Raw genomic sequence first — 27178 nt, 5'->3', positions numbered from 1 at the left:
ATTTTCAAAATAAGCAAAGACCGGGCCCCAAGAATGGTCAGAAAAGGAGAACAATTTACAAGTGCCAAAAAGCTTCTCCTTCTCTTTTATGGCGTTTTAGAGTCTCCTTCTTTTCGATATGAGCATTGAATAAGACACCACTGATTTATTTCTTGTCGTCCCCGTGAACCACGCGAGAGAGAGGCAACACATTTTATTGTTTTACCTGCCTTGATGATGATTGTGACACTAGATATCGCATGTGGTCGAGAGAGGGAGGCTAAAGAATAAATCATTTTCGTGACCATCATAAATTTATCACAAGCAGAGTCACTTCTTAGACAAAAGACTATACAGTCTGAAATAAAAAAAAGTCCACCCAAATCTGATAAATCGACACACTTTTATCTCCTCTTGCACTCAAAATTACTTTCGAGGATTTCGTAGTACTCTTTTAGCATGTTCTTTCATTTGAACAGTAAAGGGACAGATAATCCTAACCGGCTTATGTAGGTGAGATTCTTAACGTGAGCTAACTCGGAGTGCATGCAAATTCGATTTGATGCTGAAGTAGGGAGACGCCATTCAGTTATCTTGAATCAAATTCGTGAAATTATACAAGTTTTGTATTTGAACCAAAATGTCAAGGATTTGGATGAACTGACAGAAAAGTGTTATATGGGTGAAATGTAGACCAGAATGTTCTCTATAATTTTGCCGTAGAACTTGAACTCATCGATTACTCAGAAGCCAAGATAAGCGAGGTTTTTTGTTTCTTAACTCGTTTTTCCATCCAGAGTGCCCCAAGTAGTCATTTATTGAACTTCAACTATATCAAAGAATTGTTGTATTTTGTGGGACTTTCCATTTAAAACCCTATTTTAAGTGTTTTTGTGGAGTAGAGGCAGTCAAATTGGCATCTCAGTGATTTCAAAGCGTTATTATTGGAAAAATCAATTTTTTCACACTTAAACGACAAAATCGGACAGATCGCATTATCTGATCGTAAAATGATGTATGGACGAAATGTAGAGACAAATGTTCTCTACAATTATGTTGAAGTAATCATCAAAATCGGTTCAGCGACAGTCGAGATAATTGAGGTTATGTGATATTGAAATTGGTTTTTCGACTGTGGCGCCCCTGGTGTTAGTCCCACGAAGTTCAAATATTCTAGAAAGTTGTAGCATTTGGTGAGATCTTTCGTTTAAGCCCTCATTCATCAAAATCGGTCACATAGAACCGGAGATATGATTTTTTGAATTTAGTGAACTTTGACCCCTCATATCTCCGGTTCTATTGAAACCACAGCGCACATACGCACCATTTTGGAAACGTCCTAGACTGGACTACAACATACCCAATAAACATTTTTAGGCAGATCATCGAGAAAACCTCGATGCTGGAAGGGTAGAAACTTGACTCACGCTAGGCAAAAAGTCGAAAGTGGGGAAGAATTTATCTGAAATTTTTCGAAATCACAGTCGACAATGATTCGAGAAATCTTCCCAAATATTTTCCAGTATTTGTCCAGCCCACAAAAGTCAAAATAAATTCCACAACGAGTTGCCAGCCGTGAAAAATATATTCCACATACAAAATGGATATTCACCTGGCAACCTCGTCAAGTGATAAATAATTTCAACTCCCAAAATTAATGGAATTATGATATCTTTTTTGCAGGAATTCAATGATTTTTATATTTATATAGAAATTGCGGCAGTGCTTCTCCAATAGAGAATTAAGTGAGGAATCATATAGTTTCACGCCTTTCACGAAATAATATTTATTTCTATGAGAAAATCAGTTATAAAAATGAAAGTATTTTTAATATTTTTCTAAAGCTATCTACAAAATTCTATATTTTCTGTAAACTTATAAAAATCAAGGAATAGAATTTTAGAGCAATCAAAAAACGAGAAAAAAGAGATTCAATTTTGCTTAAAATTTCATTTACATGAAAAGAGGCCATTTCCCCAAAAAATACAGAATGCACTTTTTTTACGCGGTATAATAATAGTGTATAATTGGGGTATAATATGTAGAAAAAAACTAATATTACGACAATTTTATTGTGTTTAGGTCCATGGATCCTTTCTTATGACTTACGATATATAATAAGCAAATATTAATTTTAATTATAAAATTTCAAAGACCAAAAATACTCATTTCACTTATTTCCATTACATTCTTTTCTAATGTAAATTTCTAAATATATTTGTAATTCGGACCAAAACGTAAGTCTGTATTTTTTTTATTTTGTTGGTTTTCCTTGTGTTTCAAAACTTAAAATTTCCATCTTAATTTATACTGCTGGTATTTTAGAAGTTTTCTGGATAATTAGACCCGTTTTGGACTATTCTGCTGATATCCTGTGTGCTTGTGAACTGAAAGTCACCATTTTGTCTTACGTCCGTCGCAGGCATTCCGAACTGGTAACCCCAGTTTCATCCTATTCTACCTGTGTTTCATCCTGTTCTAGGCGTTTATTTTAAAAATTGAAAAAAAGGCTATCAGTCCCTTTTTTTCAATATTGCGGATAAACTGAACTTTTACAAAGGTAAAAGACGAGGGAAGCGCTTAACAAATGGCTACCGGATCACAAGTAGCCGAAAATCCGCCCACTATTTTAGTCGTCGCACGTCACTGTGCACTTAAGCACTTTTCGTTAAATAATACGGTGGAGGGGAAATATTCCCGTGGAACAATATACCAAGAAAACTAGGATGGTAAAATTTACCATCCTGCATACAACATTTTAATATCCGGATAGTAAAAAAGTCACGGAGCAAACGAGATATTAGATCGGACAGAAAAAGATTGTAGAATATACGTGCTGGTCTTTACAATTTATTATCCTATAGATGTAAGATTCAACCATCCGGATAGTAAAATCTAATAAGCTGATGATAGATTTTACCATTCGCAAGCACTTTTCTTGAAAATATTATTTGACAAACTATTTTCATTATTCTTCTTGCTGAATAAAGTAATAAAAATGCAAATAGGCTTCACTTTATTGTTTTATTTAATAAATTAAATTCCAAGGTGTTATATGTGTTAGTGCAATAGCTTATGTTACCTCTGGCACTCACACTACACATTCACACACATATTTCCCCATTCAAATGTTTTCGCGCACAATTCTTCAAAAAAATTTTTAGTTTGTTATTTTTTAAACTTATGCACTATAATTGTGTTCAGAAAAATTAAACACTCTTCCATAGTTTTTCTAATTCTCCTCAGCAAAATTGCTACGAAAATAAACATACGGAAGCCTAAGTGCATATACTGTGTCATTTTCCCTTTCATTTTTTCGGACCTCAATACTTCTCTCTCTCGCTCTTACTTTATATTGATATTTAACAGCAGGATAGTAAAATCTTACTAGCCTGGAATGTAATTTCAATTCAAATTACTATTCTCTGTGAATTTTACAGTCTTCAAATAAAATTCTAATATCTCGCTGTTTAATTATACCATCCGCTATTTTTTTTTAAATCTACAAGTCCAAAAGGGTAGATTTTAAAGGATAATGGAGGCTGATACTTTCTACTGTCTTTTGAGGCAGTAGAATTTTAAGACACGATTTGTAGAAAATAACATCCACATTTTTCTTGGTGTAGGAATATTCCAGTAGAATATGGTGAAAGTGTTTAGCTGTCAAAAGTTGTTTAATATTCTGTAGTGGAAGTTTTTCATGTCGTTGTCAAAAGCGGATAGAAAGTTATCCAAGATAAATGTGTGACTATTCCAAGGTGAAGAATCTGGGTGGCAGGAAGGCTTAACTTGTCCCGGCACGCGAACGATTCGTCTTGTATATAGGCGTATATGCGTAAATCCATTAAACGCCGGGAGCGACTAAGACTGTGCCTGGAATGTGTCTTCCACGGTTCCAATGTATAGAGTGCCAGGACTGAGGACAGAAATCGTTGCAGAGTTGGTACAGATGTTGTGACAAGGTGGATTACGTCTCATCCACCAAGAAGGGACAGAGATAGTAAGAAGACCATTGACGCAGAATTCTGTGATCACAACGCACTACGTCGAAGAGAGTGAGGGGAGTCAGAGTGTGAAAGAAAGAAAGGCACAGCTACAACAATTTACTTTAGTGAGGTTTCTTTCACATCACCACAACGTCCAGTGACAGCTCGAAGATTTCCTCAGGATTCTCCTTTTTCCCCAAAATTCTGAGAAAATCACGAAATTCCAAACCAAGAAGACCGATCTGTTCAGCACTAAAAGTGAATGTAGTGTTCTCACTGACACCATTGAAAGAAGTGCGCCAGGAAGACGAGAGAACCACTAAAGGCGATTAGCCCACTACGGTGATTAAATAGGAGGAGTTCCTTGAGGAGATCTCACTCAATGTCCCTAGATAGTGAAGCCTAGTGTCCAGGGGTAGTGTGCCTGATGGCTCATGCCCAGTGCTTAGTCGGAAGCTGTTGGAGAGAGTTCCTCTGTGTGCTCCCAAGATGGTCTCATTAGCCACACACTCCGAGACGTCCTCAGAATATCGCTGCCCTGACTACAAATGCTATCAGAACACATCTGTATGGTCAGGAATTTATTGTGAATAAATCATGTAGTAAAAGAGGATTTTCTTGATTTTTTATCAGATAACATCGTTCAATAAAGAGTGTAGTTGCCAGGGTGCAATAGCTAGACGGGTGGGGGCCCCTCTACCCATATTCGATACATAAAAAGGATCGCATTGTTCAATGTCGCTGGTTGTCTGGACGTTTATCTTCTTATCATTTTATCTCACGTGGAATTTTAAATTTTACGACTGTTATGGCCAACAAACTCTAACTTTTTGTTGTAATTATGGCTAGGTAAATTTGTGTAAAAAAAATAGTGACAATGATTACATAATGTCAATATCAGATATGCCCACACCAATTTATCAAAAAAAATGTTAAAAATAGTAGAATGTAATAGGAAAAGCTAAAATATTTAGTTACTAAAAAAATTACATAAAAATATTATATTGAATGATTTTAAAATTCTTTTCCTGAAATTTATTAATGAGATTCAATATTTGCACAAATTTGTAGACAAATTTCTCTATAGTACAAGAAAGTTATATTAATTCAACTTGTCAGAATATAAGCTGAATAAGTCGATTTTTTGCATTTGATTTTGGGTACTCCTTGACACCCGATGTCTTCCTTCTTCTTGTGGAGTTAATTATTCCCAAAGTTACAGAGGTTTGAAATAGTAAGAACCCTATACTCAGCATGCAAAATCTGAGCTTGAAATTGTGCTCCTGCAAAGTTACCCATTCGCGACTTATTCGTTTTACATTCCGAGCTGTCGACTTGATGAAAATATTAAAAATTATTGTAAATAAATCACAAAACGTAACAAATTCGAAGTAAATTATTACGCGTAATAATCACCTACTTTTTCCGTGCTTGTCAAATTTTCAGTCTGGGTGCTTGAGTGTTGGCGTCTTTGCCGTCTTTGCGTTTCTAATTCTATATATCGTTGAAAATGGTCTGGAAAATTGTCAAAACAATTGGAGAAGGTCGCAGTTTCATAACTGCCGTGCCCTACACTTGGGAAGATAACGAACTGGTCTATTGGCCACCGCCTGGTTTGGAGTCAATAGATAAAGTCAGAGCTAACCTCACACTTGCTCCCGGGTAAACAAAGTGGACTGTAAATACTTTTTTTTCGTCTCTATTAAACTATATTTTTTACGTTTTTAGATGGAGTGTGTATAAATGTGAGGTCAAAATCCAAAGAATTGACGTCTCCTTGGAAGCAAAAAAATTGGAAAAGTTGCTTTTTAACGTCGGAACGGAGATTGAAGAGGATGTAATGTTCAACTATGAGCTGAAGAAAAGAAAACGCAATGAGCCGAAAATACGTCTAGTTCAGCTAGATTTCAACGAATCTCTTCCCCAAGCAAGCTCATCTCTGGTTCCATCCAACTCATCCACATCCACCGGCTGTTCCGGCGGCTCCTGTATTGTCTTTGGATCAAATATGTGTTCACAACAGTCCCCCCAAGCGATTTCTTTCAAATCCCAGACATCTTCGAACTCAATTGATCGTATTGACACGCTGCTCTCAAATAATAGTCGAGAAAGAGCCCATGTACCCTTCACGGAACTTCCAAATACAACCAACGGATCTCTCATTGTTATCTTTTCGAATCAATGCCCAGAAGAAACATCACTCATCTGCAGGTCTCCGTCTAATTCAATGATGAATTATACAGACATGTTCCTTTCTTCTGGCGGTCCAGAAAGAACCACTGAGGATTTGGCGCCCTATCTACCTCAATTTCTCAACAAGCTGATGTGACCATACTCCCGCTGGCACAGACAAGACAAAAGTCTGATTATCTTAGTTCAACCCAATGCAATGAAGAGTGTAAGTGAAATGTGAAGTTCCTGTGAAGTTTAGAGAATTAAACGATATTTAAAACGAAAATAAACAAACATGTTTCAGTCATCAAAATCGAGTTCAAATAAAAAGTAAATCTGAAGTCTTTTTGTAGAAAGTGCTCGAGTGTAACTAAACAGATAAGCTAAGAAGAAGAAGAATGAAAATGGTAAGGATCCTGTCCAATTTTTTGCGAGTAAATTTCGAATGAATTCTGCCGAGTTTTCTTCGAAAGAGAAAATTCGAATATCAGTCTCGTTTTTGTCGAATTGGAGAATATTTGGAAACGGATATCTCCAATTAGACATGTACTTGAAAATATTTGGACAGAGATATTTCCATGCACTTGGACAATTTTCTCTCTAGAATCTGACGACCGTAAATCGACGAAACTTGGAAAGCTTTCTATTTAGAAAGAAAATGCTTGTTGGGTACTAAAATTTCATTAACTTGCACAATGCCGTTTTTGAGAAAAGTGACTTTGAATTTTGACGCTATCACAGCGCCACCTGTAGTGACTTTTTGAACTTCCATCTGAAAGTGCTCATCGAGACGAAACCAAAAAGGTAAAATTTAGGTCGCTATGTTAATTAGAACCGGAGATAGAGGCCGGTCAATGTTCGAATTTTGACCCCTTATAGCTCGGGTCAGGGGTTATGGATCGACTTAAGGTTTTTTTTGTTTGATAGGTATAATCAACGGCTACAACATACTAAATTTTCAGCCCGATGCACAATGGAATTTTTGAGTTATTCAACTTTTAAGATTTAAAAATTTTCTTTTTAAAAAAAGCGCCCCTAGCGGTGGTTTTATGAACTTGCGATGTTAGAAGGAAAAGTGGCATTTCACGAGAGCTTTCCAAAAAGCCCTCACTTTTTAAATTCTGACAATTAGAACCGGAGTTATGGCCATTTTAAGAAATTTTTTTTGGACCCTTATAGCTAGGGTCAGGGGGGTCGGGGGACCTTAAGTTTGGTATTGATGGAAAGCTCTAAGGCCCAGCTATAACATACTAAAATTTGAGTCCGCTAAATGCCATAGGGGCGGAGCTATTGAGAAAACAAAAAAAAGGGGGGTCTTCAAAATGGCGGAAGGAGGGGTGGGGGGTGGGGGGTTTATGCACCAAGTTGCAATTTTCACCCGATATATAACCTTTGCCGAAAACCGCAAGTCGATATCTTTTTCAGTTTAGGAGCTATTAAGCTCCAAAGAGCGGCCGACCGGCCGACCGGCCGGCCGGGAACGTTACTTAGCCACATATATATTCGGAATCAGGAAGTGGCGAAACACATTTTGGCCAAATTTGAGGTCGATCGGACGACATGAAATTTTGTTAGGATTATAGTAGGTGAGATTGTTAAGAATCTCACCTAATATTAGGTCCGAGAACTTTGGAGCTTAATAGCTCCTAAACTAAAAGAGATATCGACTTGCGGTTTTGGACAAAGGTTATATATTGGGTGAAAATTGCAACCTGGTGCATTGACCCCCCACCCCCCACCCCTCCTTCCGCCATTTTGAAGACCCCCCTTTTTTTGTTTTCTCAATAGCTCAGCCCCTATGGCATCGATCGGGCTCAAATTTTAGTATGTTATAGCTGGGCCTTAGAGCTTTCCATCACTACCAAACTTAAGGTCCCCCGATCCCCCAGACCCGAGCTATAAGGGTCAAAAAAAAATTCTTAAAATGGCCATAACTCCGGTTCTAATTGTCAGAATTTAAAAAGTGAGGGCTTTTTGGAAAGCTCTCATGAAATGACACTTCCCCTTCTAATATCGCAAGTTCATAAAACCACCGCTAGGGGCGCTTTTTTTAAAAAGAAAATTTTTAAATCTTAAAAGTTAAATAACTCAAAAATTCCTTATGCAATCGGGCTGAAATTTTAGTATGTTGTAGCCGTTGATTATACCTATCAAACAAAAAAAACCTTAAGTCGATCCATAACCCCTGACCCGAGCTATAAGGGGTCAAAATTCGAACATTGACCGGCCTCTATCTCCGGTTCTAATTAACATAGCGACCTAAATTTTACTTTTTTGGTTTTGTATCGATGAGCACTTTCAGATGGAAGTTCAAAAAGTCACCACAGGTGGCGCTGTGATAGCGTCAAAATTCATCGAAATTCAAAGTCATTTTTCTCAAAAATTCCTTTGTGCAAGTTAATGAAATTTTAGTATGTTATAGTCCAGTCTAGGACGTTTCCAAAATGGTGCAAACGTGCGCTGTGGTTAAAACAGAACCGGAGATATGAGGGGTCAAAGTTCACAAAATTCAAAAAATCATATCTCCGGTTCTATGTAACCGATTTTGATGAATGAGGGCTTAAACGAAAGATCTCACCAAATTCTACAACTTTCTAGAATATTTGAACTTCGTGGGACCAACACCAGGGGCGCCACAGTCGAAAAACCAATTTAAATATCACATAACCTCAATTATCTCGACTGTCGCTGAACCGATTTTGATGATTACTTCGACATAATTGTAGAGCACATTTGTATCTACATTTCGTCCATACATCATTTTCCACTCAGACTACGCTATCACTCCGATTTTGCCGTTTAAGTGTGAAAAAATTGATTTTTCCAATAATAACGCTTTGAAATCACTCAGATGCCAATTTGACTGCCTCTACTCCACCAAGGCACTTAAAATAGGGTTTTAAATGGAAAGTCCCACAAAATACAACAATTCTTTGATATAGTTGAAGTTGAACAAATGACTACTTGGGGCACTCTGGATGAAAAAACGAGTTAAGAAACAAAAAACCTCGCTTATCTTGACTTCTGAGTAATCGATGAGATCATGTTCTATGGGAAAATTATAGAGAACATTCTGGTCTACATTTCACCCATATATCACTTTTGTGCCAGTTCATCCAAATCCTTGATATTTTGGTTTAAATACAAAATTTGTATAATTTCACGAATTTGATTCAAGATAACTGAATGGCGTCTCCCAACTTCAGCTCTAAATCGAATTTGCATGCACTCCGAGTTAGCTCACGTTAAGAATCTCACCTACATAAGCCGGTTAGGATTATCTGTCCCTTTTTTAAGAAGTTCCTTAGTAGAGTGGAATTTCCGGGATTGAATAAAGCCCGCGAATTCACTCCAAGTGACACAAAAAAATTGCATAAGTATTAGTAATATTTTTAGAACTTTTGTAATACGTTTTACTGAAACGCCGGAATATATACAAAACATTTTCAGCGTCAATTTTGCGGACATTTTCAACGCTTACCATTCATTCATTTATAGCGCTATTCCAATGAAAAATGAAAAGTGGATATCTCTCTCCTATACATTTTTAGTACATTTAGTACATTTTAGTAGATTTAGTACATTTAGATTAATCACATATATTCTAGGTCTAGGCTATTCCCAATAAACATTTTTAGGCAGATCATCGAGAAAAACTCGATGCTGGAAAGGTAGAAACCTGACACACGCAAGGCAAAACTTCGAAAGTGGGGAAGAATTTATCTCAAAATTTTCGAAATCACAGTCGACAATGTTTCGACAAATCTTCCCAAATATTTTCCAGTATTTGTCCACCCCACAAAAGTCAAAATAAATTCCACAACGAGTTGCCAGCTGTGAAAAATATATTCCACATACAAAATGGATATTCCTCACTGGCACCACGTCTAATGAACAATAATTCCATCTCCCAAAATGCATGAAAATTATGATATCTTTATTGCAGGAATTCAATGATTTTTATATTTATATAGAAATTGCGGAACTGCGTCTCCAATAGAGAATTATGTAAGGAATCATATAGTTTCACGCCTCTCGCAAATAATAGTTATTTCTCTGAAAAAATCAACCAAAAAAATGAAATTATTTTTTATATTTTTCAAGTTCTATCCAAAAAAAATCCATATTTTTTGTTGAGTCCTAAAAAGTAGGAAATCGAATTTTGGAGAAAGCTGAAGACCGGAAAAAAGTGTTACAATTTTCCTCTAAATTTCATTTATATGAAATGTCGCCATTTCCAGAAAAAATGCAAAATGTTTATTTTTTACGCGGTATAATAAAAATGTATGGCATAGGTATAATATGTAAAAATGGCTAATATTTCGATAATTTTTAATTTTTGGTTGATAGATCTTTTCTTAATACTATATACTAAGCCAATTTTCAATATATATATGTATTTCAAAAACGAACATAAATCTTTGTTTTTCACCACAACTTACAACAATTGTAACAATAGTTGCCTAGTTGTAATAATTTTTTTGCTTTCTTTATTACGAACTTTGTATAAGATTTTTTTTATATATATTTGTAAGTTTGCCAGTTCATGATTAGTCAGAATTCAAAATAAGAACAATAATTTACACTTGTGATGACCTGAACATGGTTTTCGCTATTTTTATACATGTTTAATTCTATCTTATGCGGAAGATCGTTGTGTTTACATAATAATTTTGTAAATAATTTTCATTCTTAAATGTACGCACAAGAAGTTTTATTATATAGTTTACTATATATTCACAATTAAAATTGTACTATTTTCTTCATTTTAGCATATTATTATATTAAAGAGATTATTATATATATATATATATATATATATATATATATATATATATATATATATTAATTTTATTAATATTTCCTCCCATATATTACTGGACGTGCACTTATATACACATTTTCCAAAATTTTCAGACCTCAAATTTTCTATTGTAGTACTTAAGATAACCATTTTTGAATAAACAAGTAACACACCTATATAGGGTCAACTAATAGACCTCGTAAAATCCAAAACAAATGCAATAAGATGAAACGGGGTGTAACCCATAAACGCCTAGTGAACCTGTAAAATAGGTTAAAACGGGGCAGTTAAATAGTTTAAATAGTTACGATATAAGACAACGAGGAAACTATTACTTCATAATACCGATAATTAAGAAACAAAATGGAAACTTTATGTCCATAAACGCCCAGACTACCAGCGACATAGGGCAAAACCGGAATTGTTAACACTGAGGACTTGTAGAATACTCGCGACATTAGTAAAAAAAAACGAAAATTTAAGTCTAAAACACCCAAACTACATTCCCCAGAAAAGCTATGCAAGCCATTGTGAGAAGGCGTCGACCTCGAGGCAGACCTAGGACAAGGTGGCTGAATCAAATTCAGAATCTTGTCTTGGAACGCCTTGGGATCGAACCCGAACATCTTCATGAAGTGGCAGAGGATCGACAAGCGTGGGCTGCTAATTTGGATGTCATGGGCCCGCGACCCCAATAGGGATAAGCGATTGAAAATGAATGAACACCCAAACTGCTAGTGAAATAGGATGTAAGGAGGACTTTTCTGTCCATAAACTTTACATCCATAAACTTTACCATAGACTTTAAGTCCGAAATTCTTGATATTCTTGAAATTTACGTACTAGCAAACCCCACTTGGCTCTATTGAGCAAATATTCCGAACGTTTACTGAGTAATACTTTCATTTTTCTCAACAATCTCTATTCTACTCTGAATAAAAAGTTTTGTCAAATTAATAAGACAAGTTTATCAAAAAAGATGTTCTTCTATAGAGAATATGAAAAAGTTTTGTCAAATCGGCGGCCAACTGGATCTTGTTAAAAGTTTATCAAAAATGTGTTTTCCCATATAAAATGCTGGAAAAAGTTTTGTCAAATTACTAAATAACATCTTTTTGACAACATTGGAACAAAATCCATTTGTTCTTTTAACAAAACTTTTCAGACTCGTTAACTAATAGTTCTCGTTTCGTCTTATATTTCGTATTTTCTTCACGTCTTTCGGACAATAAACACAATTTTAATCTATCTCTTTAATATTGACATTTACGGACTAAGAGTATCCGTTTTGCCCTACATCGCAAGTGTTCTGGACATTTACCAAATAACAATTCTTCTTATGTCGGTGGTATTCTCTTACATTTATGAACATAAAGTTTCTATGGTTTTTTGGAGTAATAGTCACTAATTTATGCCCATATTGAAGCAAGTTCTCTACACTTCTGTAGGAAAACTCTTCAATATGGACATAAATATCTCTAGTATGTAGAGGCCATTACATCGCGAGTCTTCTATATATTTTTTGCCAACGAACCTCATTTTTCCCCATTTCGAAAATATTCTGAGGGTTTTCGAACAGAATTCGTTTTGAACTATATTACGCGTATCCTTGGCGTCTACTGGTTGACAATCCCCGTTTTAATTAATCTCAATGGTATTCTAGGTGCTTTTTATCTTAAATCCCGAATATTCAACACGTTTTCCGGAAAACAATCCCTATTTTGTCCTATCACGCAAGTCTTCTGGTCATATACAGACCAACAGTCCCTGTTAGTTCTACATAATCGCAGGTACTCTGCGAGTTTATGAACTAAAATCGCCGCTTTGTTTTTAATCGGATGTTTTTTTGGACAAGCAGTGCCTGTTTCGTTCTATATGACGCAACAATAAAATTTACAAATAAATTTGCAAAATTGTTGAAATTTCTGTTTCTGATATTCAATAATAAGAATGAATTATTGTAGATTTCTTTCCTTTTATATTGAAATCAAGTCAGCGCCGCTGCTGTCTTGGTCATGCCAATGATCCTCATATCTTGTGCATGAATAATATTATATTGATATCCAAAACCCCTTCAAGGTAAAAAAAAATATTAAATATAATTTGATAGTTAAATAATAACCATATATTATACTATCGAAGTCTCGGTAATATATACTACTTTACCAAATAATAATAAATTACACGGTGGACGTAATAAATTTGAGAGTAATTATTACGTGTAATAAATTGATCGACTAACTGACAAGGATTTCTTTCAGTTTTTTTTCACGAATTGTTTTATTTGAGTGTCTTTTTAAATTTATATAAATAATTATGTGGCTGTAAAACCCTCCTCTTCAAGTATCCATCCGGAAAGACCTTTCCTGGTCTTTTCATTGTGCCAATGCAGTCCTAATATTGTCTTAGACTCCAAGATGCTAAATAACAAGGTTCCCGAGTTGATCAGGAATTCTCAAATAAAATGAAATTGAAATGTGGCGTGTGAAATAGATTTTTTTTTTATTAATTTCTTCACTGTAAGTTTCAGAGATTTACAAACACACGAGAAGTAAAGACTAAATTAATACAAGATACAACTAATCCTACAGTAGCAGAGGATGGAACCATTCTTATTTTTTCGTCCTTAGTAATTATAGCAGCAACCTTTTTGTCGAGATTTTCCGTGCATTCGTAATAGAAAAATTATTGTGTTTCGATCCATCTCTATATTGTCCTGTTAAAAGGAAAATTTCTGAAGTTTCGGCCAGAAATATCGACCCTTGGGTATCTGGTTGAGTTCTTTGCCGTTCCGGAAAAGAATTAGTGATGAAAGTTGTCGATTGAATGGGCTATCTGATACATAGTACTTTCTGCGTGCCTCAGGGGATCTTCCCAAATCAATTTTTTTTAAGATTCCAAACAGTATAAAATTCCACAAGCCACGAAACGCAGAAACCCGTATTATCCCGCACAAGATCCTCCTCCATGTTATTTAGTCCACGGAAGTACAGCTGTTCCTTGGAAAACTCAGGCACACGCTCTTTTTCCTCATCAGAGACAGAACATTATGATACTGTATTTCCAGTATAACCACGACTTATAAAATCTGTAAAAGATAAAATTACAATAAAAAAACTACGTAAGAGATGCAAAGTTTGAAAAACAATATTTTACCTGCTCGAAGGGTATTCTCCACTGTCACATTCTTCCACGCAGACAGGGAATACATTGACGAGAATATCAACACTTCCATCCGTGTGTCTTAATTGTATTTTACTTGCTATTTTCAAAAATATTTATTATCAAAATAAATCACAACTTAATTAAACTGTTTGCACAGAGCACTGAACAGAAAAGATAAGAAGAAGAAGATGTAAGGAAGATGGTAAGGATTTTTTCCATTTTTTGTGGACGAAATCTCGAATGATTCTGTTGAGATTTCTTCGAAAGAAAAAATTCGAATATCTTTCTAGTTTCTGTCCACTTGGAAAACATTTGGACAAATATATTTCCAATCATTTTGGAAAATTATCTGTCCAGTATCTGTCGACAAAATGTCAACGAAATTTGGACAGAATTCCAAATGGAAAGAAAATGTTTATTGGGTTGTCATTCATTTGTGTTGGTTCCTGTCATGACTATTTCCCCAGTCCTTATTGTGTTCTTAAACCACAAAATATTCACACAAAAAACCCACAAAAAGCAAAATAAATAATGTAAAAGCTCATGAATGTAACCATGTAAGCCATGTACTAAAATAGGTACATGTCAGCAGAAAGATTTACCCTTTTCATTTTTTATTAATTTTCAACCGCTTGTCCCAAAAAGGAATTAACAGTCCAGTGCTGTCGATCTTCCGACGCTTCAGGAAGATTGTTACGCTCCATCTCCCGTAGCAAGGAAAGATCTTGATTCCTGAGTTTTTGCTTCAGCCACTTTGTCCTAGGTTCATCACGAGGTCGACGCCACTTCACGATGGCCTGTATAGCTTTTCAGGAGAATATTTCTTCATCAAGTCTGTTCACACCGTGAACATGGGTCCTTAGAGGAATTAGTTACGAATACTATTAAATACCTAAGATAAATACATGTTAACTTTTTATTGCAAGAAAAAAATGTAATTAATTTGAAAAAAATTTAGCATTTGGAATTATCGTAAAGGATTCATTTTGAGATACATATTAGTCATAATTCTTTAGGAAGTGAAGGTTAGAAAATAGTTTGGGCTAAAGTTATATTATTATATTGTACTTTTGTATGTTCTCATGTTCTCATAAGAACAGAGTGAGTAATTTCTCCTTGTTATAGATCAGTTCATTGCAATTTATGCTGACTTTACTACCTATGTATCAGCCAAATTTCCCCATAGATAGTGGGCGTGTTTATCGATGGCTTCGGGAATTTCTTTCTCTCTCCACTTTTTTTTGAGGATTTAAATTTTTTTCCTTTAAATAGAGAATATTAAGAAATAAACGCCTTTAAAACTTCTTCTCTTGAAACAACTGCTCGTGCATATAGCCTCTAAAAGAAAAATTAAGTTTAAGCTCAACCAACTGACGTTTTTTAATTCATATGAAAGTTCCAGAGTTCCAGTTAACCTTCCCAAGAGAACGATTTGCGAGCGCAGTGCGTTTGCGATAAAGTTCTTTTCTTCAAATACTTCAACTTCTGATGCAGCCGATGCAGCACTATAGCGCTTGCTAGTTGAAATATATCTCTTGGTCTCAATCATCATAATTTTACTATATTTCGCGATTGCTCTGCCATCCCCGATCTATCAAGCCACCCCATTCCTTCCAAACTCATTCGACTGTTTAGTCTTAAACTATCTTACGTTCCCCTAAAAAACTCAATACTTTTCCAATTTCGTTACCTATATTGATAAATCTAAAATTCCTAAATATAAATAAAATTTGCTAATTCATATAATTCAAAAATTTTAAAAGGTAAATTTATTATAAAGTTGTAATTTCAATATTTTATTTTATATACTTGTGTAAAATGTATGAAAGACGAGATTTCCAAAGACAAAGTGTTAAAAAACAAAGATTACCCAAGACAAAAACTTCAAAGACATACTGAGAAAAAGAAGAGCGTAAAACACAAAATGGAAAAAAGAAGATTTTGCAAACTGAAAAGACACCCTGAAGAACCCAAATCGTTAACTTTAACCGTTAGTTCTCTAGCTCTGGGTAAGACTTTACGAATATAGACGGGCAAACGAATAGCGCCAAGACGTTACTTTTAGGAAATTGTTTAAGGTTTAAATCATGGGTTTCTCGAGATTTAAAGACGAAAAGAATGTAATAAAAAAAGTAACACTTTTTTCATTTTATTCTTTCAATTCTTATAACTATTGGAAAATTAAATTTTCTACAGATCACTTCCTATCTCTCAAAAGGATCAAAATGATTATTTTTATAAGACGTAATATATGTTTCTTAATGAAAACCATGCAAGTTATTGTAAAGAGGAAGCGACCTCGAGGCAGACCTTTCGCGAGATAAGAAATTGTTGCAAACCTTTGGGAAAAATACGGGAAACCTCTATAAGAATCAGCAAAATCCCAATAAGAATATATTTCCCTGATGCATTTACCTTCAATAAACAAAGTGGCAGAGCATTAGCACAGAGATTCTCAACAATTATAGGGCCGGGAAGGCGAGAAATACCTTTAGGAGGGAAGAGAGAATAATTAGAGAATGTATTCGGCGAGGAGGATTAAAAATTTTCCTTTCTCCCGAAGAAACAATCTCTTCCCTTTGTGGTGGGTAACGTCGTGGTAGATTTCGGGCCCCTTTTCCTCGAAATCGCTCAAATCTCAAGCCTTTCCTCCTGGATTTTCACTCTCCCCCGATCAGCTGATCTTTCCACTTCACAATAAAAAACCTTTTTCAACTCACAAATTTATTTTACTCTTAAATTTTTTAAGTTTTTCCTCAAATTTTAATTTTATCAATCACCAATTTTGCACAGAGACGAAAAACCAACAGTAACAGCGGAACAAGTCCAGAAAATTGCAAGATGATAGAAGGAGAAATCCCACACTGCTCTCGATATTCTCCATCTTTCTTTCGATCGATATTTTTTGAATCCGCTTCTCTTATTAACGGTCACTTCTTCATTTTTACACTAAAACCCCAACAGAAATTTTTCGCGAGATGTGAACTTCTTTGCCCAAAATTAAATTTTCGCGAAATATGAAATTTTCGCGAGATAATTTTTTACCAGAATTGAAATTTTCGAGTGATTTGAAATTTTTCGCGGCATGTCAAATTTTCCCCAGAAATTAAATTTTCGCAAAATATGAACATTTTCGCGAAATATGAAATTTTTTAGAAGTGACTGAAACAAATTCAGGATTTTGTCTTCTTGACATATTGGTGAGTCGTCTTGGGATCGATTTCGAACATATTTCTGAAGTAACAAACGTGGTATTCTAAGCCTGTAATCCCGATAGGGATAAGTCGTTGAAAATAAATTAAAAAAAAAAATCGTCCATAATAATAAAATTATTACTATATTTTACTGCTCGAACTCAAAGAGAGAGCAGTTATATAATCGTCTTTTTTCAACTTGTCACCTTTCTGGTGCCTAAACGGTAAGAAATATCGACTTCCAGTCATCGATGACCCCCAATAAAAATAATATCTCTATGCGTTTTTCCCCTCCCCCCTCTAACCACTTCAAAACCATGTTTTTTCGGTTTTTCTCAAAATTGGCCCAAATTTTTCAAATATTGTCGGAAATATTTTAGAGGTCATCTAAGGGAACATTTCGTCCAAAAATACCTATGACCGGAAAATTCTCCATTTTGAATTATTGAAGGTCATAGGTCAACCACTTTGAAGGGCCCATTTTTCAACCGATTTGGTTAAATTTGAATTTTTGGAAAGATATTGAAATTCTGAACCCGGTTGTATCGGTCTTCATCGGTAAATGAACCGGTTAAGTACCGATTTTGAATAATTTTTTCTGATTTTTTTTACTTGACCTTTAAGAAAATCTCACGTCAATATAAAAATAAATTATTGATCCTAGAAATGATTTTTCGTGCTGTACTTTTGTACACTTGTCCTATATGGGGTGATTGTACCAATGTGCACATCAATAAAATGCAAAAGAGAATAAAAGTTCTCCGATTAGTTTTTGATCTTCCTTTCAACTATCCTGTATGTTGGATGCAATATTTATCCGTTATCCATTTCCCATTAGATCAATAAATTAAAAAAAGAGTTCACTTATTTATTAGGTGAGATTCTTAACAATCTCACCTACTATAATCCTAACAAAATTTCATGTCGTCCGATCGACCTCAAACTTGGCCAAAATGTGTTTCGCCACTTCCTGATCACGAATATATATGTGGCTATTTTACGTTCCCGGCCGGCCGGCCGGCCGCTCTTTGGACCTTAATAGCTCCTAAACTAAAAAAGATATCGACTTGCGGTTTTCGGCAAAGGTTATATATCGGGTGAAAATTGCAACTTGGTGCATAGACCCCCCACCCCCCACCCCTCCTTCCGCCATTTTGAAGACCCCCCTTTTTTTTTGTTTTCTCAATAGCTCCGCCCCTATGGCATCGATCGGGCTCAAATTTTAGTATGTTATAGCTGGGCCTTAGAGCTTTCCATCAATACCAAACTTAAGGTCCCCCGACCCCCCTGACCCGAGCTATAAGGGTCCAAAAAAAATTTCTTAAAATGACCATAACTCCGGTTCTAATTGTCAGAATTTAAAAAGTGAGGGCTTTTTGGAAAGCTCTCGTGAAATGCCACTTCCCCTTCTAACATCGCAAGTTCATAAAACCACCGCTAGGGGCGCTTTTTTTAAAAAGAAAATTTTTTAAATCTTATAAGTTAAATAACTCAAAAATTCCATTGTGCATCGGGCTGAAATTTTAGTATGTTGTAGCCGTTGATTATACCTATCAAACAAAAAAAACCTTAAGTCGATCTAAAACCCCTGACCCGAGCTATAAGGGGTCAAAGTTCGAACATTGACCGGCCTCTATCTCCGGTTCTAATTAACATAGCGATCTAAATTTTACCTTTTTGGTTTCGTCTCAATGAGCACTTTCAAATGGAAGTTCAAAAAGTCACCACAGGTGGCGCTGTGATAGCGTCAAAATTCATCGAAATTCAAAGTCACTTTTCTCAAAAACGGCATTGTGCAAGTTAATGAAATTTTAGTATGTTGTAGTCCAGTCTAGGACGTTTCCAAAATGGGGCGTAAGTGCGCTGTGGTTAAAACAGAACCGGGGATATGAGGGGTCAAATTTCACGAAATTCAAAAAATCATATCTCCGGTTCTATGTGACCGATTTTGATGAATGAGGGCTTAAACGAAAGATCTCACCAAATGCTACAACTTTCTAGAATATTTGAACTTCGTGGGACCAACACCAGGGGCGCCACAGTCGAAAAACCAATTTCAATATCACATAACCTCAATTATCTCGACTGTCGCTAAACCGATTTTGATGATTACTTCGACATAATTGTAGAGCACATTTGTCTCTACGTTTCGTCCATACATCATTTTCCACTCAGACTACGCTATCACTCCGATTTTGCCGTTTAAGTGTGAAAAAATTGATTTTTCCAATAATAACGCTTTGAAATCACTCAGATGCCAATTTGACTGCCTCTACTCCACCAAGACACTTAAAATAGGGGTTTAAATGGAAAGTTCCGCAAAATACAACAATTCTTTGATATAGTTGAAGTTCAACAAATGACTACTTGGAACACTCTGGATGAAAAAACGAGTTAAGAAACAAAAAACCTCGCTTATCTTGGCTTCTGAGTAATCGATGAGTTCAAGTTCTACGGCAAAATTATAGAGAACATTCTGGTCTACATTTCACCCATATAACACTTTTCTGTTAGTTCATCCAAATCCTTGATATTTTGGTTTAAATACAAAATTTGTATAATTGCACGAATTTGATTCAAGATAACTGAATGGCGTCTCCCAACTTCAGCTCCAAATCGAATTTGCATGCACTCCGAGTTAGCTCACGTTAAGAATCTCACCTACATAAGCCGGTTAGGATTATCTGTCCCTTTAACATCTTATAAAACCATGTTTTTCGGTTTTTCTCGAAATTGGTCCAATAACTCTTTCAATGATTTTCGGATATGTTTTAGAGGTAGTCCAGGCGAACATTTAGTCCAAACATACCAACGATCGGAAAATTCGCCATTTTCAATTATTGAATGAAAATGTCAACCACTTTGGAGGGCAAATTCTTTTAACCAGAGGGCTAATTTTTGAAAGTCTCACTCGCACCCGCGAGCTCTTTAGTGGCCGAGAGAAATTGACTATCGCACACCCCGCAGATTCAAATTCTTCTGTAACGTCTTCTTTATAACATAAACTACTCGTTACACGTACTCAAGGATCTTCGGGTGTGCGAGTCAATTTCTCTCGGCCACTAAAGAGCTCGCGGGTGCGAGTGAGAATTTCAAAAATTGGCCTTCAGTTTGGTTAAATTTGGATTCCTTAGAAAAGTATTGTATTACAAACCCGGCTGTATCGGTAATAAATCGGTCAAGTACCGATTTTTTGATATTCAAATGCTTTTGTGATTTATGAATCGATTTTATCTCTAGTAGACCAGTAAACACCAAAAGATCATGCGAAAAACTAATTTACGGTGAGCTCTATCTCATGAGTTCGAGCATTCCGCAAAGCTGGAAAGTTTAGCCATTTCTTTTTTAGTGAAAGTTCTAAATATTATTGCTAATAATCGGCAAAAATGTCGTATTAACTTCTACTTAAAAGTTCTAGTAGATCTTCGGCTGCAGCATGTTAAAGCTTTCGTTTTTAAGATACCTTTTATAACTTGTCTGGCCTTTAGTAATTCTGCCAATTTCAAGGGCTAAGGGGGTAGTTATAATGAAAAATGTGTATACAATTTCTTGCATTTTCTTCTGAATTTTTCTTGCCCATTTCACAATTTCTATAAAAAAAATCCTCAAAATATGTACATAACACCATTTTTAACCTAATATCTGCCTCCTGACCAATTCTAAATCATAGATGAGTGATAACGGCAACATAGATTAATATCTACAACAATTTTTAGTGGCAAAGTTTTGCGAAAAGCATTGATGCTTCAGGCAAAAAACAAAGAAGAATCTTATCTAAGAGATGTCTACCTTAATGTCTCTGTCAACTATGAGGAATGCCCAAGGTTGCCGAAAAGAAAAAGCTTCTAGAGAAGGGGCTTACACTAGATTAGGAGATAAAATTGTCTATATTTCTACGCCATAAATAGCAAATCGATTTGGGAGTGAGACGCGCGGAATGTGGGGTGGGAAAAAGTATTAAAAAAGAGTTTCTTTGATTGTTGTGATATGTAATTTAATTGGTTATTTATATTTCAAGTGCAATGGAAGTATGTGGCTTTTCTTCTCTTGTAGCTTCTTTTATGGAAGCACGCAGCACACGCGCATTCACTTTCATGAAAAGTGTGCGGTGTGTTGATGGCAATAATTGGATATAGCCAGGCAATTTTACATACAATTCTCCTTGGATAATTTATATGTTGCATTCAACGTCTCGGTCTGCACTCTCTTACAACCCTGTCCACTGCCAAGAGTCTATCGATAAATCGGCTTGGAATTGTGAGGATAGAGCATTGACTAATTCAATTGCTGAAGAAAATCGCGCGCGGGTTCGAGCTCGACCATGTATTGAAGTCTTTTGTTTTGCACACAAACACCTTGCCATTTTTAAATACTTTTTTGGCTTACTGCAATAAAAAATCCATACCTTTTGAAATCTGTAATAAGTTTCCTCAATAAAAAAATCTTTTTCAGAATTTTGCGAAATTTCTTTTTTCATCCGACGAGGATAAATTCTCTTGGTATTATATAGGGGAAGTGCTTATAATTTTGGACAGTCTGCATATAAGCATCGATATCCTAAGTTTGAAGTGCCATATTTTCAATACTAATTGACTTTTCTTGTTACTCTCTTTTCAGAAGGATTGTTTAGAAACTTGGCAAGCTATTTATCATCTCATTTTTACTAAAATTAGTTTTAATACGTTTAAAAATGAATTGATATGTAGAGGTGAATTTGACTCTTATTTTGGACAACTTGGTTATTAATTTTTACAACTTGTCTGTAAATTTGGACAGATAATCCGCCTCAACAGGATGCCCATTGTTCTTCATTTCATGAACCAATCTTACCAAGTCCTCTTCCTGGTCATGTAAGGGAAACGTGGAATGTCACAAGAAGCCCAGAAACTTTCCATATCATTCATTAAAGTGAGTTGACTTCGGTACTCCAAGTACGTGCGGATTCGCTCATTCCCTGCCCTTTCCGGGAGCCTTTCAAGGCATTTCTCACTGCATCTCTTTCGTAGAGATGATGCTCCTTCATTTCTCCAGGCATTTGTCCAACCTAGTCATCACAAAAGCTAAAACTTCACGAAATTTCGTGAGAAAAACACCTGTCCAAAATAAGAATCATCACCTCACTGGTGAATGTCTTAAAAAATTTCCCATTTTTCACACGAAAAATCTAATTCACAAGGCAAATCTCACTTCAGGTCAAATGTACAAATCACTACTAACATGAATCAACACAATATTCAATGAATATTCAATAATATCACTCAAAAACAGCGAACAAACTTTGTTAGTACTTCACCAAAACTAAATAAGACTGAAGTAAGCCACGAAGTTCTGTCATATTTCTCGTAAGCAATTGCTCACACTGAATTTTCAACAAAGCAATTTCAACTCAAATCATATTCAAATTTTAACGTATTTAGTGTTAAAATATTCCAAAAGGAACAAATATTTAGATATAATTCATTATTCATCAAATATTGGAATAAAAATCCATCATTTTAATCAATTTATTTTTAGTGTCCAATGTTATCCTCAAAGTGTCCAAAATAAGAAACTGGACAAAATTAGAAGCATTTCCCCTACCCAAAATTGAATGAATCACTTTCATGTCCTCGTCCGCCACAAAAATTCCGCACATTTCTTCGTTGACTTGAGTCATGTCTTTTTGGGCTGGAAATTCTTCGGTGTCTCGAAAGTTGTTCATCGTTCTTGGGCAATTTATCCCAATGAATGAGCATGATCGTAAAATTACCCAGATGATGCACCCCACCAATTTACTCATATTGCTCTCGACGAGAGATTTATAAAATCCCCGCGTGAATTATCTCGCAATTTTTTGCCCAAAGCCGCTTTAAGGAAGGTAAAAAAACGTGCATGAAAGGGAAGGAGAATTTAATCAAGGTTTTTATGTCTGCACTGTTCTCTTCTTTCTACTTCTTGGCAAATACTTCAGTCGTGATACTTTTCTGATGATTGTAGAATCTCTTATCTTTTGTCTGCGATTTCTTATCACACAAATCACCTCATAAGACCTCTTGGGGGCAATGAAAAGCATCATTTTGACAACGAAGGAGGAAGTTTTAGTGTAATATAGCCAATCAACAATAGGGAAAACCGGAAGTCGTCGGAAAGAGATAATCACTCAGGGAAACACATCAACTATCATCAGAGCTTTCGGCTCGATCTCCAAGCCTTCATCAGTGGCTGGAGCAAAAAGAAGGAGCCGTTTTTATTTGGATCTTTAAATATTAACAATTTTTCTAACAACTCACTCAAGTCTTGCAATCTTTCTCTGAGACTCGTTCAGGGTTTTGGTCAGGATTACACCAGGGTATAAAAGGGAATGGGGGCACTTTTCTTACACTGTATTTTACAAATTTTTGTATTAATTTGGCACAATTTTTGGATCTTATATTTCGTCTTCAATCTTGCTGGGAATTTCTCTTTGTTAGTAGTACTGGGGAGTCCAGAGGTGAAGCAACGGTTTTTCTGTTCGAGATTTTTTGACCGTTGATGATTTGAATTATTTTCTTGTTTTCTCTGCAGAGATCATACTCCCCCTAAAATACCATCAAATTCCATCCGTTTCATTTGCTCCAATTAAGGCTGCGTATATTGTGGAGAGCTTTTCAATATCTTGTCTCTTGTTTACCAATCTCCCAATGTTTGTGCTTATGTGCAGCATCTCCAAAAATAATCGTTTTGAATAATGTTTATGTTTGTCTATGATCTTGGTGTCGTCGAAACGGAATTTGTGACCTGTGTTCGCTGTGTGTGCGCATAAAAGATGGATGCATAAAAACGGTGTGGTACAGTAAACCCTGTTCCTACAGATTGCTGAACTACCACAATCTACATCCCATCAACATGCTCCTGAATGTAGCGAGGAACTTCAGAAATAGGGTGAGGAAGCTCACCTCAAAAGAGGATGAAAACCCGGATGAGATAATCAGAAGGGTACTCAGGAGGAATGCCTACCCAGAGCACATCATTGATCATTGATGAGACCAGAACGTCAACATAGGAGGGCAGGAGGCACTGATGAGGAAGAGAGACAGGATGAACCCGCAGAGTTCCATTCGATGGTCTATGTAAAGGGGCTCTCGGAGAGATTGAGGAATATCATCAAGAAATCTGGAAACAAGAAAACAGCATTCAAACCAGCAAAAAGAGTGAAGTCCTTTTTTACGAAAGTGAAAGATCCTATTCCTCAAGAGCAGAAATCCGATGTGGTGTACGAAATACCGTGTGGTGGGTGTGAACTCAGGTATATTGGCACCACGGGACAACATCTCAAGAATCGGATTCAGCAGCACCGAAGAGATTGTAGACCCCCGATATCCAACAGGCATCAACTTTATGCGCACACACAGCGAACACAGGTCACAAATTCCGTTTCGACGACACCAAGATCATAGACAAACATAAACATTATTCAAAACGATTATTTTTGGAGATGCTGCACATAAGCAAAAACATTGGGAGATTGGTAAACAAGAGACAAGATATTGAAAAGCTCTCCACAATATACGCAGCCTTAATTGGAGCAAATGAAACGGATGGAATTTGATGGTATTTTAGGGGGAGTATGATCTCTGCAGATCTCTGCAGAGAAAACAAGAAAAGAATTCAAATCATCAACGGTCAAAAAATCTCGAACAGAAAAACCGTTGCTTCACCTCTGGACTCCCCAGTACTACTAACAAAGAGAAATTCCCAGCAAGATTGAAGACGAAATATAAGATCCAAAAATTGTGCCAAATTAATACAAAAATTTGTAAAATACAGTGTAAGAAAAGTGCCCCCATTCCCTTTTATGCCCTGGTGTAATCCTGACCAAAACCCTGAACGAGTCTCAGAGAAAGATTGCAAGACTTGAGTGAGTTGTTAGAAAAATTGTTAATATTTAAAGATCCAAATAAAAACGGCTCCTTCTTTTTGCTCCAGCCACTGATGAAGGCTTGGAGACCGAGCCGAAAGCTCTGATGATAGTTGATGTGTTTCCCTGAGTGATTATCTCTTCCCGACGACTTCCGGCTTTCCCTATTGTTGATTGCAATTAACGTCGGCTTATACCCACAATATAGCCAATAATTGTTCTCCGAGGGTGTAACATTCCGATATCCAACTGCTCTTGCAGAAGTATCAATACGTATTTTATGACTTTCTCAAGATGCAGCATGCTACAATGGCTTGACCAGGGCCAAGGCACCTCTCAAAGCCACAGCTAGAGCATTTGATAAACGCTGTACAACTTATTAAAATAAAATACAGGTAAAAGGTTTTTAGGGGATCGTATAAGTACAGTAGACTCTATCTTAATTCGGCATTTGAAGCAAAATGTCATCCGAATTATTGATAAACTCAGACGGGAAACTATTTGAAATCTATGGATTATTAAATTTTCATAATCATAATTACACAGAAAAGCCCTCAATGATAAAGAATCTTGATAAGATTAATAGACATAACAAACTGGTCAAATTAAAAGACATCCGATTGAGTGACACTCTACTGCACACATATTATTATCATGGCAATTATTAGACATGACAATTAAAGAACAACTAATTTTGTAAAACTTGACGAGTTAATGGCCAGTAGCTGTGTCACCAGTCACCACCTCAGCGCTTTAAGATAAGTAATTAGTTAAAAAGTTTGCCCAAATTGACAGAACAAAACACACATTAAATCCGCTTTTAAATTGAGATTTTAAAATTGAGAGACTGGTTGTAGTGCAGATTTCAGTTGTTCTCCAAATCCTCAAGTTTATTGGACATTAATGTCTATGAAATATGTTTAAATAACTGCACAAATGAAAACTTGCTATGCTATCACAACTTTTGGACTACAACTAAAGTTGTGATCCAAGCGCAAGTGCAGTGTGACAATCTCCACTTTTATGTTACTTTCCTTGGCTATATTCGATACATGATGAAGAGAACATCTAATTACGACACGTCGGTCGATAGGGAATAAAATTGTGAAAATCAAGAAAGAATTCAATTTTTCCTTCGGTGTCCTGTTACATTCCAATACTAGATATAAATCTCCTAAAACATCTTATGCGATACTGTGAAAATTTCATGAAATTGATATTCACAAACCTTTTCAAATTCTAAAGTTGTTAATATATCTATTCCATATTCTACTCTAAATTTTAATGAATATGATTTTTGGGAGAAAAAGAAGAAAAAGTGCGAAAGAGTGGCCTATAGAACTTGTAAGAAAGAAATATAATAGTAAAACTCTAATTTCTATCTAAACTGGGGCTTCTTGGGCTAAATGTCATCTAAATTATCACGAAATTGGTGCGTGAAATTACTTGAAATCCTGGGATTTCACTGGTAAAAATAAAAGGGTCAAATTGACCCTTTTCAAAAGGATGGATCGTATTTGACCCTTTGAAAGGTTCATTTTTGTATCTCTTGAAATTTAGTATGCACATTTATCACGAATAATCATGTTTTATTGTAAACTTATTACTGATATCATATTTCTCTCATCTGAGCGAACACCAAAGATCACTTTTTCATTGTTTTTTTATTCGTTTATTCCGGAATTAAATAGATGTCAAAACCGTGACCCTTTCGAAGGGTACCTGGTGACCCTTTCAAAGAGTCAAATATGATCCATCCTTTGGAAAAGGGTCAATTTGACCCTTTTATTTTTACCAGTGTTATTGTTCACCAATATACCCGTATTAAATTTACAAGTTTAATCATTACAAATTCATAAAAAAACCTAAATGAAAATGAATTACGATACCGTAGACGCGGGTGACTTTGTCCTCCGTGTGTGACTTGTCAGGAATTCCAAGACCTTTGAACGTGCCCAAACATGATACCATTCGGTTGAGAAATGCATTCATTAGGGCCCTT

General features: G+C 35.7%; 2 protein-coding genes across 2 annotated transcripts in view; both read left to right on the top strand.

Annotated features, from left to right (window-relative positions):
• LOC129801692 (proton-coupled amino acid transporter-like protein pathetic) overlaps positions 1-27178 on the top strand; it is a 124682-nt gene that overhangs the window by 32788 nt on the left and 64716 nt on the right. The window lies entirely within an intron of this gene.
• LOC129801717 (uncharacterized) lies at positions 5471-6469 on the top strand. Its single transcript, XM_055847003.1, has 2 exons — positions 5471-5627; positions 5694-6469. Exons 1-2 carry the CDS (start codon positions 5476-5478, stop codon positions 6292-6294), a joined length of 753 nt encoding a protein of 250 aa, XP_055702978.1. The 5' UTR covers positions 5471-5475; the 3' UTR covers positions 6295-6469.

Source organism: Phlebotomus papatasi, chromosome 2 (assembly GCF_024763615.1).
Source record: "Phlebotomus papatasi isolate M1 chromosome 2, Ppap_2.1, whole genome shotgun sequence".
In the NCBI taxonomy this organism is placed as follows: domain Eukaryota; kingdom Metazoa; phylum Arthropoda; class Insecta; order Diptera; family Psychodidae; genus Phlebotomus; species Phlebotomus papatasi.
Note: the sequence above shows the minus strand (reverse complement) of the source record. Positions and strands in the feature narration are given on the sequence as shown.